The 18444-nt window shown below is 33.9% G+C and overlaps 1 protein-coding gene and 1 long non-coding RNA gene across 2 annotated transcripts; one reads left to right on the top strand and one right to left on the bottom strand.

Moving 5' to 3' along the window:
• The first annotated feature begins 4633 nt into the window (after window positions 1-4633).
• On the top strand, window positions 4634-7721 carry LOC127880481 (uncharacterized). Its single transcript, XM_052427767.1, has 2 exons — window positions 4634-5281; window positions 5464-7721. Exons 1-2 carry the CDS (start codon window positions 5231-5233, stop codon window positions 6799-6801), a joined length of 1389 nt encoding a protein of 462 aa, XP_052283727.1. The 5' UTR covers window positions 4634-5230; the 3' UTR covers window positions 6802-7721.
• On the bottom strand, window positions 7066-8141 carry LOC127880482 (uncharacterized). The gene is made up of 2 exons (XR_008049543.1): window positions 7700-8141; window positions 7066-7231 (listed from the first exon to the last, which is right to left on the bottom strand). It is a non-coding gene; the product is annotated as an uncharacterized LOC127880482 (long non-coding RNA).
• Window positions 8142-18444: the final 10303 nt, after the last annotated feature.

The following is an 18444-nucleotide window of genomic DNA, read 5'->3' as shown; positions in this document are numbered from 1 at the left end:
ATGCACTTACTTATGATTTACATGCAATCATTACACAGTTCAAAGACCTATAGTTATCTATAGGTCTTTGCACAGTTAAACCCTCCAAAAAACAATTCTAAAACCAAAAAACCATACAAGCTGCTTCATAGATATTAAAAGTTAATTAAAGACTTCATAAAGAAAATAATAATTTTGATAATAAACAAAGATTATACTTCAACCAAACAATTATAAATTTATTGGGGAGGGGGTGGGGAAACATCTGCACTAAAACTAAAATGGGGGGAAACGTCTGGGGAGGAAACGTCTTTGGGGGGAAACGTCTTGGGGAGGAAACGTCTTGGGGGGGAAATGACCGGAAACCATTCCCAAAATGGTGAAAAAAAACACTGGCATATATGTTAAATGGAAAACATACAATATTATGTCAAGAAAAATAAAGCTGTAAAAATCTCACCTGCTTGTCTTTGATGTTGCAATTAGCACATTCAGCATTTTCAGTATCTACTAAATAAATATATGAAAGTGCCAAATGTCCAAGATACCATGACGTCTTCCTCAAAATGTTAGATCCTTCGAACTCCATTTTTTTATCCCTGACAGTCTAATCCTCTCACACATTAGGCCTACATGTTAGATTCCTTGTAATGTTCACAGCGTTTATTTTAAATCGTTTACGTTCTCAAATTTCAGCAGGTATTTAATTAAAAATATTTATTTATGATTTAGATTTATTTACTATTTCGAAGATACAGTCTTGCAACTAGTCTTATTTATAAGACGCGCAAAGAATTTAGAGATACTTTTTATATGGGCTAAATTCTTTGGATCCAAATATTACCCATAAGAAAAGTAGCTTAATATTTGAGAGCGTCAAAAATTTGGACTATCTTGCAACATGTTTAGATAGTCTAAGTTACGTGTTTAGTGATTCTTACAAACAATATACTGACATGAAAAGTGGCTCCTTTTGAAGCACAAACTGCATCCAACTATATATTACAGCTGGCCCGGTTTGATGGGGCCTGTTTTTGATAATAATTAATTACCATTTTTCATTTCCGTGTTTATTATGTTTACCAACGCCATGATGGAAAAAAGTCCGTTTCCCACAATGCTTAGCGCGCATTCACACAGGTCAGTAAAGACCGGTGTGACACAATGGAGGAATCCGAGATAGCCGATGTATCACGATTGCAGTTAAGAATGTCACTCTGGATCAGCAGACGATTTATTTCATAAATCCTATCTTACGGAGGAATCCGAGATAGCCGATGTATCACGATTGTTAAGAATGTGTCATAGAGACCACGTCAGAAATAGATTGCACTACACTAATCTCAAATGCCACACACAGTGCAATGGTTCAGCATACGCATACGTTGATCAACCTGTTACAAAGATGCCGGATATAAACATTGTTAACACATCTGTACGCTTTTATCTGCCTGATAATCAAATGCATGATATGACAAATTATATCAGGCAAGTAGGCATTTATATCAGTCGAAATATTGCTTGGAGTCAAACATAAAGTATTCAAATAGAGTAAAAATGAATACTATTCAACAAAAAGACATTTTGTTACCACAATGTAGAATGTTCGATACACAAAGAGCTCGACTCAAATAAAAAGGATCGGTAAGACTCGCCGTTATTTTATTCTAAGTCTCAACCTTATAGTGATAAAGTGCGAGAGGGCAGTAACTGTTATTCTCCATGTAGAGACGGCAGTATTCGGTTATAAGTAATACATCATACGTTTATTGCTAAGAAAGGTCTGTGTTCCACAATACAACATATTTCACAAAATATTCATCAGTGCATTACACAAAGAGTTGCCGAAATACAAATGTTTTTATATTCATATACAAACAGCGATAACAATAATGCCTAATACCTATCAGAATAGGGAAGCGGACAACGACAACGAGCGAGGCATGGTATTGTAATGCGCATGTGGGGGTTAGGGTAAGGGTTAGGGGTCGGCTTTGGGTTAGGGTTAGCCTAAACCCTAACCTTAACCCTTACCCGACTCCTTAACCTAACCCTTACTAACCATAACCCATGGTTATCTCCCCTATACCATGCCTCGCTCGTTGTAGTTGTCCCCTTCCCATCAGAATGGGAAGATGGAACACGTTACAATTGTGTTTAATTTGAATACTATATGGTATTTGAAAATGTCCAACAATTTATTTACAAAGAAAACAAATTTAATAAAAAGGAAGTCTTTTTTATTGTGTAACATATATTGAAAATTGTGATCTCTATTAACTTCATGCCACTTATTAGGAAGTTATATTCGGTCTTTTCGAAACTAAGGGAGTTGTCTTCCATTCGGGTAGGTATCGGGTACAAATGTAGTCTGGAGTTCCTTCCCCTTTCACTATGTAACGTAATCAACTCGCCTGAGTAACAAATATTTCACTAAATTAGCCTTATTACACGTTTATAGCTCTAGGGCGGATTATTCTTGTATTTTTAAGCTCATATCTCCATTCACATGTGTATATTATGATCATGTGTGTGTACAGCTTCGGCTACATTCTCATATATGTAGTGATTTATATCCTGGTGAAATGTTCCCAAATGCGCTGCATTTTGCTAATGTTTCGCAGCGATTGTCGATCCTTTTAGATCTGTCGCTCTTACATATATGCGATTTCAAGGCTATGAATGTTCATAAACAACAAATTGTTAATTTATGAAGGAAATTGGTCAGAAGCATTGTACATTTTAACAATCTAATTCGATAAAAATTAAAAAGTCCTGTAAATGCAATATTGTTATCTATATAACATGCTGTGGCCACCATATGTTGTATGCATGTCAATTTCACTGTGCTTCATAATCCAATGTACAATTTGAAATATAAATCTGGACAGCGTTATTCAACTAGTTTTGCCGAAATTGTAATGACGAATAATACCTTGAGTTTTATCAGCAAATGAAAATTATCTTCATAGTTGTCAACGTTAACAGCCAAAAAGCTTTTTAAAATTTCTTATTGAATGATTTGTTATAGCTGAATGTGCGTCTTTGTTTCTTTTTGTTTTGCATGCTTGGCCACTTCTCTTAGAGCATTGCCATACGCAATTTTACTATACTTTCGTGCGCAATTGGGAGTTCCATTTCATCCATTTTATGTTGTATATACCGGGATCTTCATGATTTGTTGTATGAAACATTATTCAATGCTTAATTATTAATAGATCTGCCCGTCCTTCGATTGTCATATAATAGTACTTAAATTACAAATGTTGTTTATATCATGTTTCTGGCTCAATGAGTGTTAAGCTCTAATACTCTCTGGTGCGTGAGAGACGTAAATAACTAAGTCGGTGTAAAACTGCCCATTTTATGCTCTGAAACAATACCAGAACACGCACTGTATCTATCAAAACAACATAAATATTTGCATGCATAAATATATATTTAAAATTAATAAAGTTTTATACATATATGCGATGAAGTTGATAATCATTATAAATTAATAAAGCATACAAAACAGTGTTCTCATTATCCAAACATTAACATTCTTCTATCAAATAATAAAACAAAGGAGTTATTAATTCATGAGAAAACTGTTTTATTCTTTTTGCTGGTATAATACTCATAAAAAGCGGCTATTATGAATACAGAATCCCTATACTTATCCTGAAATTGTGCAGTTAAGTAATTTTCCTAAATACCCTTTATCGAACTTAGTTAAAATGCATTAAAGTAACGAACAATAGTTTAAGTTTGAAAATATTCATATGCAGCAAACAATAATTTAAGTGTGAAAATCCGTAAATAATAACAAAAATCTTACCGGAAACAATACCAGAACACGCACTGGCAAGTTTGCCGTGCGCGGTTCTTAAATGTCATTTCAGGTTATGTGGGTAGGGGCTAAAATCTAAATTTCCACGTGAGTATACATTTTAACTTTTAATACGCGAACTCACTAACTTATTTATATTTATTCGGGTCAAGACCCTTCACCCTAAGTCACGGAATTTTCCGATTCTCCGGACTACTTTCGGACGTTCTCAATACAGGGGAATTCGGATAGGAATTTGTTACTCAACTCCGATTCCTTTGTACCCGTCTTATGTTGTTGTTGTTTTCCATTCATAGTTAAATTGCGCAAAGGTGAAACTCAGGTATGAAGTGTGTTTTAACATGTTTGTATCTATCTACGGGATAACACACGCGGATGATTTAAGTTCAGTAGGTTGTTTGCAGTAATTCTAAAATTGAGTCCGAAAGAGAGATATTATTGTTTCGTTGTGGGTTTTTTCATTCATCTATTTGTTCATTTGTTGATTGATTTTATTTCCTATAATTCTCTGTTTATGTAATAAAAATTTCTATAACTTCATAAATTAAAAACTGTATCAATTTAAAACATTGTTATACGAAAATAAAGTGCACAATTCCTTACATAAAATTAAGCGTTTCTAAAATAATACAATAACTATTTAAAATTTTGTTAATTGAAATTAATTAAAACTTTGTTAATTAGGATTAATTAAAATTAGAATAATTTAAGCAGATGTCCATTTACATTCCTCGAAATTATGTTTAGCTTCCCATTGTCCGAATTGTGTACTTCTTGATAGGTTCCGTTCTGTCCTTTTACTAGAAGCCTGGATCCGGCCCATTTGGTGGTTCTGCCTGCTGTTCGTTCCCGGTCAACTATGTGTTGCTTTGTTCGTCGATTTTCGGGTGTGACCTTCGTTTGTTGTATTCCAATTCCTTGGTGTAGTGTCCTTAGATCTTGATTTTTGTCGATTGAAGCTTTTCGGACGAGTTCTCGGTCAGAGTTATGGTGGACAACCTCACATAATCAAAACAAAACGTTCCGGAACACCAAAGTCATGTAATATTAAATATATATTTCTTAAAATGTGCCACATATCTGAATCCGTAATTTATTCGGTTTATTTTCCCAAGTGCCATGTTATATTAAGTATTGCCAGCTCATTTACCGCAAATATGCGTCAGGTAATGCTACACTTACTGTTTTTTGAAAATTATTTCACTCGTGATCATGGTTTTTTTTAAACTTTAATTATACATTTTTATTTCATATATGCGATATAACAATAATAACATTGTGAAATTTAACTGTTTTTATATACTAGTAGTTATAAAACATGTTTAAAATTCCCAAACTGTTAAACACAAATTACAAATTGTTGCTAATATAATCGTTTCTGCTCTCTATTGCATGCGATCGAACTTCAGCACTTAAAAGATGGCTGAAGAAGGCATTGGTCGTGAAGGTCCAGGGGAGGACCATCGACAGGTTAGTGTTTCCGACCTCCTTGGTCTGGTAAAATATCCCACTTTGGTCGTTAAAACGAGAATTACAATTGCTATAAATAAAATGCAATATCTTTGTCAGAGACGTGTTTGTAATATACATGCATATATAACTAAGCTCTAAGTATTTACAATATGAATGTATTTGACGAAATCACATTTTAGGTTCATAGTGAAAATGCCTCATTAGAGATCAGTGCTGTGATGAACTGGCTGGGGTATGGATCGGATATCAGACAGGCTAGAAGAGACGCCTATAGGGAGTCTGGCAGGCTGAGGACTAAATGGTGGCAAGGTTTAGCACTTATACTCGTTTCGGGTAGCAAGGGAGAGGGGCTGAGCTGCTACCTGGAAAGTGATACAGATGTTATGATGGTAAACAACACTGTAATATGTTTAGAAGAAAGTGTCAAGTCTTCAAATTCCGTTCCCAGGGTGATGACCGTGTTAAGATCATGCAGACGTGCGAGTTACCCCGGACACTGTCGAATGTTTCTTGAGAGACGAGGTACAATGATCCCGTCGGGCGTGGAAAATGCTTTGTGTGATGATGGAAATGGTCGCGAAATTTTCAGCAGTGACTTATATATTAATTCAACATCAGACTTTAAAGTTCTAGGGGCGGCAAAACATGAGCGTGCCGGACCGTCCATTCCCGTTACAATTAAAGGTGTTTTTCACGTGGACTTAGTACATGCTCTGCGATATTTCTGTCCCAGCATATTGGAAAGATGGGAATCAAGACTCCGATTTTGGCCGCCACCGGACGTTGTCCAGAAAGTTCAATCACAAGGAGCATTTTTAACTCCTGTCGGATTTAAAGGCAGTGCATGTAAATATAATGAATGGAGAATGTGTTTTAACATCGGAGAGAAGGAACTGGTAAACAATCTAAATGACACTCAAGTGAAACTGTATGTTTTACTGAAAATGGTGATCAAAGATGTATTAAAACCATGTCATAAAGAGGTTACATCGTACACGGTTAAAAACATAGTATTTTGGATAGCGGAAAGAAACCCTAATATCTGGTTTAATGAAAGAAGATTGTTTTACTGGCTATATGAAGGATTGGGTGCGCTAAAAGTTGCTCTAGCAACAAAAGAGCTAGCATACTACATGATTCCAGAAAGAAATCTTATGGCGGCATGTGGGTTGGAATATGAGCAACAGAGTTCATGGATATCAACGATTACGGACATGATCAATGAAGGTCCAAAGTTGATACTGAGATTACCAAAGATAAGACAAGCCCTTCTCCCTCATCCGGAGCCAATTCGATGGTTTAGCGCTAGGAGAATGGAACTGGAGATGCTGGAGCTGATGATTGTGAATAGAGGACTTTTCCTCAGAAACAAAAGACTTGCTGACGAGACAGATATTATGCTGCAGGCAATGAAAATGCGTAAATTCGAGATTTGTAGAGAAGTTGTCATGAGAATGTCCATGGAAGGGAGTCGAAATAATGTTGAGTCTGATGTATGGAAAAATATGCTGAAGTAAAACGAGTACATTGATAAACTAAAACGCTTCATCTGGTTAATCATGTATCAATGTTTGAACATTTTCTCCTTACTGTCAAATATACCATTCAGCGACCCACCCGGGATTACTGCACGCACATGTTCAGGGTTCCCTCTGGGCTTTCAAAAGTTGTCGCCACTTACTTTCGCCAAATTAAAAAAGTTGTCGCCACACTGGGGCAACATTTGGGCAATGAAGATCATGTTATTATAATACCAAAAAAAAATGAGCATTTACAGTATGTTAAAGGAATTGATTTAATAACAGTAGTATTTATAATAACAACACATTTAAAATTGTTCATTAAATAAAGGCACATTCAATCAGTTGTAACTCTTGTTGATTGACACCTTCTTAGCAGCCTGAATATGTTGCTGCAGTATTGGTGCTTCATAAGCTCTATGGTATTCTGAAAATACAAAAAGGGAGATATAATATTAATATTAAACTAATAATAATCAATTAATGTGTAGTTTATGAATAATATAAATGTGCTTAACTATGTTTACCTTTCTTAAAACAGTAATTTCGGTAGTGAGTGAATTGATAAGTGATGAGGATATAAAGAGTTCATACAGCATAGATTGTGTGTTGGAAATCATATTGAAGGAAATAAAATTCTGATAAACAACTGTCTTTGTTTGGTTTTTGTTTGTTAGCTGGTGAATGTTAGGGAGGGGAACGTTTGCATTTTGAATGAGTCTCAAAATTAGCAGAATCTAATGTTCACTTTTTAAAAGTCGTTTTACACTCTGAACTTGCCATTTTGACGAGTGAAACAGAAATATGTCACCGTTTAAATAGAACCAATACATGTAAAATGTTTTACTATTTTCTATAATTACACCCGATTTTTCTAAAAACAATCGATTCTTACCTTTTTGATTGTCATTGTTGTCAATTTAATGGTCTTGAATCTGCTTCGAACACTGTGACAAACACTTCACATTTACATGCGCAAAGTCGGCATATTTCAATATTGCCTTATCTCTGATGCAATAAAACTGCCGACCAATTAAGATAACTTGCAACAACACTCCAGATAATCGCAATTATCACCATAACATGGCACTTTGCGGTAGTATGCAGTCAGCTCCACGCTCCATTGAAAACAGCTGTATCGCTTACATCATGGAAATCTATAGTATTACGACTGCCGTAAAGCGGCTGGTAAACACAGCGTCTTTTGGCATTTTAAGAAAATATAAATGCAGAAAAATGACGATTTTTTTAAAATCGCCATTTACGAAATTTTGTCGCCAGATTTTTTATTTTGTCGCAATTGGCGCCAATGGCGATCGACAGCGGGAACCCTGATGTTACAAGCACATCAGCGACCCACCCTGATTTACTGCAGGAACATGTTACAAACACTTCAGCGACCCACCCTGATTTACAGCACGCACATATTACAAAAACATCAGCGACCCACCCCGATTAACTGCACGCACATGTTACAAAACATCAGAGACCCACCATGATTTATACCTTTCATACTTTAAAACACAGGACGATAAAAATGGCTCATGCACAACTTCATATCATCAGTGACATGCTTGCAATATTGATTTGTTTGTGTGAAAAGTTTAGGAGAATGCCTGCAGACACGTTTAGAGATAATTTTTAAAACATGAAAATAACCAGAAAAGTCAGTGTCTCTGTCGCCGGGTGGTGAAAGGTGTGCAGCCAGTCCGGGACTCGAACCCGGGAAAACTCGCTTACAGGGCGAGTGATCTCCCGACTGACCTAACCGGTCCGCCACACATCTTTTCACAAATCCCGCTTAAGTTCGGTACTGTGACATTCTCCCCTGCCAAGTTAGAATTCTTCCTCGAATTCAAGACAGAGAAAACGAATTACTGAACTCGACGAACCCACGGGCAAGTTCTATTGAGAACTCCAAACGCCACGGTCCCCCGTTGGGCGCCATTGTCGTCGGGTGGTGAAAATTGTGCAGCCAGTCCGGGAATCGAACCCGGGACACCTCGCTTACATGTCGTGTGCTCTCCCGACTGAGCTTACCGATCCGCCACACATCTTTTCACCATATTTAAATGCATCATATAAATGGATTTTCCTTCAAAACTGGTTGTCCAGAATTGGAACTATTGAACATCCAAAAAAATGAAATCATGTCCATGTGTGCATGAACACGGTTGATAAATACAGTAAAAAAAACATATATGATTATGAAACGGTGACAGAAAAGTGCTAAGTATACTAATACTATGGACAGAATATTTAAAAATGCATCCAGAACATTAATTTGTCAGGGGGAGGGGGGGTTGCGAAAAATCACCGAATTGATATCCATTCCAAGTAATGTCTTTTTCTAAAGTCATATAATACTGTGTTATAATAATGGCCCTAAGGCGCTCACCAGTGACTCAAATGAACATTACTGTTTTTAGTTGGTAATCTCTATAATGATTTTTTTCATAATACATAATATTAAGATTTATAAACACACAAACTATATAGATGGAATTGTCAGCTAGCAGATTGTTATTATTTATTTGTGTTAATAGATTTGCCAAAATAATGTGCCCCCAGATGGCCATGTTTTTCAACGGACTGGAACGATTTCTGTAACTCTGTTGAGATATCATTACAGCGATTTTTGTCTTCTTTATAAAGTACCGGAAAACGTCACTTTCCCAATCAGGGTAAAACAAGAAATTTCCCAATTGCTGCCAGAAAAATTCCAAATTCAAAGTTATTTTTTTTTTTTTTGGTCCATAAAATGCAACATTCAGTTAATTTCACTATGCATCTCTATGGCTTGAACCTATGTTAATATAATATCAGAAACACATAATACGTTATATCATGAAATTGTAATTTTCGATTGGATTACATCTGCTCCTTATTCTTTTAATTAGAATACCTATTCTTATTCATGCGCTGTTTCATTGTATTTGCTTAAAACAATCCGAAACTGTTATGGATGTATAATATGAACGTTGGTTAACTGCATGCATAGATAAATCTCATAATATTATAGTTAAACGGTTGAAATATACAGATAGTATAATAAGGATTCTTAAATAAACTATATTATAGATTCAATCCTAGCGACATAATTTGAACCAATATTATGATAATATTTCAAATACAAAGTTATTGTAAATACACAATGTTTACTAATCAGTTCATATACCTAATAGCGTTTGGTGGAAAACAAAAGAACTGTTAAGTGCTATTTGTTATAATTAAGGAGTTAGTAATTTAACAACAACAGCAACAACAACATTTGTAAGCTTTTAAGCATTACAATTGGTTCTTAGCTAAATGCAAAAATACACAAGTGTGGTGACGTGGATGATAATAATTATGAAAATTAAGTAATGATAGAAGTTAACAAAGATTTGTCTGATTCATAACATATTATATATTTCTTTAAGTTTAATATAGATAATTACAGTTTCTAATAAAAATAATGAGATAAAGAATAACAAATATTTGACTGGCTCATACCATATGATATTTTCATTCAAAATTGATAACGGCAATTGCTAATAAGAATAATGAGATAAAGAATACACTGTTTTAGATCTAATTCTAAGATTAATAGTATACTTAAGATGAATTCATTTGTTTCTAAATTGTTCCTTAAACAATTTGCATTATATATATATTTCGAAAGATTAATTGTTTCGTTTTCATTTTGTGTTAAATAAGTTCGATATGTTAATGAGAACACAAAATAAAAAAGAAATAATTGATCTTTCGAAATATATAATTATATAATGCACATTGTTGGCCGTGCTTGATAATATGACTTTAAATATGTTTTTAAATATTGTGGTATCGACCTCGTTCTATTTCTAATCTGTGTGATGATAGGCGAAATTGAGTTAGTGCTATTTTGAATTGTTTCTTTTTAAGTATGTCAAGATATTGTTCTGTATTAAACGTATTCTTGATGCGGCAATGTGTAGTTAGTCTTGACGAATTATTGATTTCACTCTACCAGTGTTGTTTGTAATGTTCAAATAAACGTTGTTTAATTAGATTGAAAGTGTATGTCTGTTCAGATTTTTCTGTCAGGGTTTCTTGTTCAGTCCAAACAGAACTTAAACCTAGCTGCTCTAGTATTGATTTAATTTGATAAGCTTAATTTCTTTTGTTGTACGTTACGTTTTGATTTGCGTAATTGAACAGTAATGTATATGCTATTGTTATAAGGCTATCGTTTGTACATGATATTATTTTAAACCAATATTTAAATATATGTAATTTTCGTATGACAGATAAGGGGTATCGTCCTAATTCGCCATAGAGTGCTGATAAATTTGTTGATTTGTTGACACATAAAAAATTTCTTAAAAACTTTGAATGAATAATCTCTAATTCTTTTCCAGAATCTTGTCCCCAGATTTCAGCAAAATAGTGAAGAACCGGGGTCATTAATTTATCAAAAAGATTTAATTTTTCTTTAGATGGGAACTCATACTGTTTTCGAAAGTGACAACTTTTGTTTTGCTAATATTGATTTTAAATTCATATATATTACAAAAGTTTTCAATGTCATTAAACATAAGTTGGGTTAATGTGGGTAAAGTTGAAAATAGGACCTGATCATCGGCATACGACAATAAAAATAATTGTATATCGTTAATCAAAATGATTCCTTCAATATTAGAATACATATTTTCAATAATGTAATTTAAGAACATCATGAATATGATGCTTGAGCACGGGTCGCCTTGTTTTACACCAAAGTATGAATATATGTATAGACGAGTTAATTGTTATTGTTTACATTCGGGATTTTCCGCGCATGCGCACTGACTGGTTGGCAAAAACACTGGTTACAGTAACGTAAAACATGTATACAGGGCTTTTGTTTAGTCAATTAAACGATAAAAAAATCCGAAATAAACATTACAACTCTTATACAATAGTGCAAATATATCATATTTAGTACCAATAAATAAATGTATCATCATATGTATAATTTCCTCTTTATAAAAATACAAATTAGTTATTAGCATCAGAGTAAACGTGGTCGGAAGACTAAATACTGACAATACCACACAACAAAACAATAAATTAGCCGTATTCTTTTTTATAGTAAGACTTTAAAAAATGATATTTAAAAGCTTATAAAACATATATTAATTTGATTATAACTATAAACGGTGTGGATATTGTTATTGCTCATCAGCGATCAAAAGTGTATTATAAGAGGCCCATTTAATCAATTATAAAACAAAGCCATAAAAAACGGAATACATTACAATCGTTAAATATTGTGGTAATTTTCTTTTCCATAGAATGAATTTTCGTTTCGTTTCCATTGAATTACAATATTAATAAATTTTAATATACAAATGAAAATAAAACCTGCATCTTGTGCAAATGGAACTGTCTTTGCATGTATATTGAAATCTCTTAACAAGTAATACGGAGTGATACATTTAACAATCTAGCATTTTATGATAAATATATATATTAATTTAATTTATTTTACGCAAATATTGTTTTTCCATTGTGATTGCTTGGTGTCATTATGGTGTTACGTGCAATGCAAGAACGTACAATCTTTACACTAAGGGGGCAGGGGATATATTTTTGACCAAATTTCGAGTTCCGAAAGGCCGCAAACAGTCAAATCCATTGCATCAAAACAGAAAGTGACACAAGAAAGCCTTTTTGTGTCAGTGTCATAGCATAGGCAATATACATTGAAAATACAACCAAAGACAAGGCTGGCTTCTTCACTTGTGAAACTATGGCCCTTGATCTTTCCCCCCACCCACCTCATTTTTAATGAAAAATTGAGAAATTTGACCCATTTCATGGCATGCACAGAACATTCAAACAGAATGCAATCCTAGTTTTGGCTACATTACTCACTAATTTCATCCCTGTGCTTTGTTTATTTGCCTAGAAAAGTGTCTCCCATACGTTTAGATTTTTCACAATTTACCTTCAAAATTTTGTTCTGTTTCTGCAGCGTGAAATATTGACTTCCGACAAAAGTGAAAACCTCCTTTTTGAAGATTCAAAATTTCCTTGCTAGGGAGCTGTGGCTAGTTGTAATGTTTTTTTCCAAAATTTTGAGACATTCTTTCTACAACCTAACACAAGAAATACATCTTATAAATACCTAATTGATTTTTAAAGACCATAGGTAACACCTACCCTAAAGATATGTAATTTTCATGGACCCCCCTTTCACTGATATATCCCCTGCCACCTTAATTAAGTTTTTTAATATATGCATAATAAAACAAAAAGCTTTTGTTATATTAAAATATAATGTTTAATGAATTAAATGCAACATTTCTGAACTGTATCCTGTGTTTTGTTTGTATTTCATAGTAATTCCAAAAATTCACACAATTCAAGGGAAACAACCAGAACAGAAATAATAAAAAAATAGTGTTCCTATTCACAACATTTGACTCTATTTAGTAGAGAAGCACACAAGTTATATGTCAAATGTTTAAAATGATTATTGACACTATCAATCAGTCTTACAGATGTATATTCCCATATGATTACATAATACATGCACCAAATATTGATATTCATTCATTAAAATACCATTCAAAATTAGATCACTCCATAAGAAATCACAGCACAGTTATAAAAACAATCACGCTAGGAAAAACAAAGGTGTACTTTTCAAAAAAGGAGTATTTCCAAACTATAAAGTTTCTGCAGGCATGTGCCCTGTGTAGAGAAACAAGTTCAAGATTCTATTCCGTTGAATTCAGACCCTGACCTGGAAAGTGTCGTGCGATTGGGTGATTCTGTGGCTTACGATGTCTTGAATGCGTGTAATCGTTCTCGGGGTCCACTCGTTCTCCCTATTAAACTGCGACCACATCAAACAGTACCACAGTCTGAAAATCAAAGTGCTACAATTGGAAACAGTGGGCAAATGTATCTGACTATGAGAACATCATTGTAAACAAGACACAGCTTGGAAACATTTTCAAGTGCATAAGGAACCTTCATGAGCACATATTTTCCTTTTGTTAATGCTTTGAGGCCCATAACTTAAGTGCTTGATGTTGACACAAAGTTTACTGTGGCATAAATGTGACACATGCATTTTTGATGACATGGCATGTTTATTTTCAAGATAATATAGTGCATGGTGAGCTTTAAGCCTTAGCCTTTTGCCGCGGAAACTACACCGCAGAACACCATAGACGCTTGGAGTGTACGCCCCCTTCCAGATGTGGCATTCACTTATTATTTCGTATTTTTTATCAAATAAATGCTTCAATCTTAGTCTTTCTTCATCGGTTAGGTGTCACATGAAGAAATATGTTGCCATAATGACTTCAAATAAGAAGAAAAAAAGAATTTATGTTTGCGGCATGTTACAAACCACTATTTTGCATAATTTTCCTATTTTTACCAACTTTTTCTACAAAACTGCAGACTTATCTTGCTTATTTAAGTATTCAAGCTCAGAAAATGTGCAAATGTAGATGCCATTACACAAATATGAGTTTAAACATTGTTTTCCAGTGCGAAACCAGCACACGTGAAATTTTCCTAAAATTAGCAATGGTTTTTACATTATTACCTCCCTTTGTTTTCCATAATCTCAACCATAGCGGTTAAAAGATATATGCAAAATTATGTTCGATTTGTTACCGCAACACATTTGTGGAATACATGTATCAATTTTCGTATGATATACACAATTTTAAAATTTTGCGTTTTGCTATTAAGGGGGCAGGGGATATATTTTTGACCAAATTTCGAGTTCCGAAAGGCCGCAAACAGTCAAATCCATTGCATCAAAACAGAAAGTGACACAAGAAAGCCTTTTTGTGTCAGTGTCATAGCATAGGCAATATACATTGAAAATACAACCAAAGACAAGGCTGGCTTCTTCACTTGTGAAACTATGGCCCTTGATCTTTCCCCCCACCCACCTCATTTTTAATGAAAAATTGAGAAATTTGACCCATTTCATGGCATGCACAGAACATTCAAACAGAATGCAATCCTAGTTTTGGCTACATTACTCACTAATTTCATCCCTGTGCTTTGTTTATTTGCCTAGAAAAGTGTCTCCCATACGTTTAGATTTTTCACAATTTACCTTCAAAATTTTGTTCTGTTTCTGCAGCGTGAAATATTGACTTCCGACAAAAGTGAAAACCTCCTTTTTGAAGATTCAAAATTTCCTTGCTAGGGAGCTGTGGCTAGTTGTAATGTTTTTTTCCAAAATTTTGAGACATTCTTTCTACAACCTAACACAAGAAATACATCTTATAAATACCTAATTGATTTTTAAAGACCATAGGTAACACCTACCCTAAAGATATGTAATTTTCATGGACCCCCCTTTCACTGATATATCCCCTGCCACCTAAATTGACGAGTTTACATTTGCCGGTACCCGCGGTAAATACATCAATTGTGTAGCAGTAATATTGAACAATATTTTAAATTTAAAGTTATAAAGCACTGTATTATTATGATTAAACTGGCTTACATATAAATACGCATGTTCTTGTTAATCCGTTTCAGACAAATATCTTCTTTTTTTAATATGTTAAATTATTTATTAAAGCAAATGTTACGTATTTTGGCTTTAATATTTGGCTTTCTCAATATGACTGCTCAATATGCCAAGAGATGACATGGAGGTATCATAAAGTCTGCCACATGTGGTCTATGCAGGGACCCAATTAAAGTATTGGTCCCTATGTTTATGACACCGGCATGTTTTCTGTGTAATTGTCTGGGCAGTCTCCGATCATAACGAGATAATATGCTTGTGACGAACAACGGTGCCATTAAACACCAGGTTAGAAATGCTGAAACAAAAGTGTCAAAATTGGTGTGCACAATTAAATAAAACAATTAGATTTATGAATTTATTTGTTGTGTAACAAGGTAAGTTTGTACAGATATATTAAGGTTAAAATCAGTTACTATATGTTGCGAACAAAAAGCGATCTATTTGTTGTTTGTTTTCATCCTTATTTGTGTTCTTTCATTAAATTTAATTTATTCTAAAAAAAATTCCATTTCTGAAATTTTGTATCTAAAATGGACGTGAAAATGCGTTTAGTAGAGATTTTTGTGGTAACCACATACCGAGCTCGTAGATAGTGTACGTTCCACTCCATAGCTCGTTTTTAGTAAAAACAAATAATAACAATATAATCGTTCCAAAAATGAATTTCCACGCATGCTTATGTTTTATTCAGACATAAATAGTAAAATTATATTTGATGCAGTTCATGAGTATCAATAAAAACGAAGATTATGTCAACCTTCTCTATATGCGCTTATATGAATTCCACCTCTTTTTGCCAACCAGTGGGCGGAGTCTAAACTTTGCAGGTGCGTGTGACGTCACGCGTTAACTCGTCTATTCGGATATTTTACTGTTTAGCCTTACGGCTGATTTCACTGATGGCTATGAGTGCAGAGACTGCTTTTAGAGCTTATGTGTGCGCAATTAACTTTTGCCATAGTAATGAACGATTTATACTGTCATAACATTTAGCATAATCAATAAAAATGCAATAAAATTTTTGGCGAGAGTTTAAGACTTTGTTGATTATACTGTTCAATATAAAGATACAGTCGACTGTGCTCTTCCATTTTGGTAACCAAATTGGTCAGATATAATTTCATTTTCCTTACACCATTTGCACAGTTGTTTAAAAGAATCTGAGAATATATATTTGATAAGATATTATGTAATGTTATTCCGCGATATTTTTTTGCATCGCTCGGGTCTCCGCCTTTAAATATTGGTGTGATGTAACCTATTCCCCAGCTCTCAGGAAAGTGTGCAGTATCAAAAATGTTATTGAATATAGTTGTGAGGTACGGTTTAATAGAATTATATGCTGTTTCAATTATTTTAGCTGAAATATTAACGGATCCACTTGATTTGCCATTATTTTGTTTACAAACTGCTTGATATATTTCCGACTCTGAAATTGGCGAATCCAGATGGCCATTTTCGGTTTGTGGTCTACTGTATTTAAATTATGTGCATTTATTTCATTAACTATATTATCACATGGAACGTTTCCGATTAAGTCATTAAAACGATTAAACATTTCGTTCATGTGCGCTTGGTCTGTATTTGTATGATACGGTCAGAGCTCCAGATAAAAATTTGGTCAAATTCTTATTTACTCCCTATTTTAAAAATAAATTCTTATTTTACCCCCTATTTATGAAATTAATTCTTAACAATATATTACCAAATAATTTTGAGTGCTTTAGATTCGCAGTCATTTACACAAGAGCTTATAAGTTCACCAATTATTGACTAAACCATGCTTTGGGTATTTGAATCTAATTGAAAAAATGCATGCAGCGAGGACTTTTGACACTGAAATGGCTTTGTTGACTTCCACGCTTCAATACATCGCTTCAGTAGGCCATAAAAAAAATTCTGTAAAACGGTCACTTAAACTTCGGCTTTATATAGGTCATAATGGCCTTTTGGTCGCCGTTAAAGTCATATCACAAACCATATTTAACATTTAATTTTAATGGAATTTTAAATAGGTATACAGTATATTACTTGTGTATAAAAATTACGATTAGTGTAATTAAAATGGTACAATAAACACTAATGACTCGCCTGCAAATCTAGGAGAACAGAATCGAGACCGTTTGGCCTTTGGACCATTCTTAGGTGTGGCTCTTCCTCACAGCAAACGCTTGAGTGAGGTTGATTTAAAGTTGTAGCTTTAATTGAGCGCCAAGACGAGCCAGAACCGGGATGAAATGTTTACCATACATAATTTGCTACTGGAAGATTTACGCACGTTCAAAAATTTCGATTTCGTGTTTTAATTTTTCAATGCGTAACTTTACGCAAAGATTTTAAATCTAAATCGTTATTTAAATAATTTAATTCGTTTTTATGCCTTTACGCATGTTATCTGGAGCACTGGATACGGTTTAAAGCATTTTTATGTGTTTTCTAGAAAGTTTTTGGTTGTGTGTTTGCAGGGTTATATAACCTCGTGCTACCATTCATCTTATGTCTATATTTTGCTTTTCTTCGAATAACGTTATATTTTGTTCTATAATGTACAAATTGTTGTCTGTTTGAGTTAGACTTATTCAAATTAAAGTTATATTTTGCGTTATGGAAGTTGCATTTTGCAGTTTTACAATTATTACCAAACCATTCTGGCGCTTTTTGATGTGATTTTTTATTGTTATTAATGTGTTGTGTTCATCAACAAGAAAAATTCTGGTTTAACTAATTTTAACTAATTGTCCGGGTAGATTTAACAGTGATATTATACATTTCCATTGTAAATTTCGTAAATTTATATATTATTGTTTTTGTATTTTGTGTCAAATTACAAATGTATAAGTTATTTTAAATATTAAGTTCTGAGTTTGTTTTGTTGTTTGTTTACTCATAATATAATAGCATTTTACCTGTTATTGTATTATTATTATGCCCCTCTTCGAAGAAGAATGCGTATATTGATTTGCTGGAAGTCAGTCGGTCTGTCTGTCGGTAGAAAAGTCTGAGTGTCGGTAGACCAGTTCGTTTCCGATCCATAACTCGTCAACGAATTGACAAATTGGCTAGATACCTCACATGTGCATTAACATTGGACAGTAGATGACCTCTATTGCAATTGGTGT

Source organism: Dreissena polymorpha, chromosome 5 (assembly GCF_020536995.1).
Source record: "Dreissena polymorpha isolate Duluth1 chromosome 5, UMN_Dpol_1.0, whole genome shotgun sequence".
Classification (NCBI taxonomy): Eukaryota; Metazoa; Mollusca; class Bivalvia; order Myida; family Dreissenidae; genus Dreissena; species Dreissena polymorpha.
The sequence above is the reverse complement of the archived record's forward strand: the minus strand, read 5'-3'. Positions and strand labels throughout refer to the sequence as shown.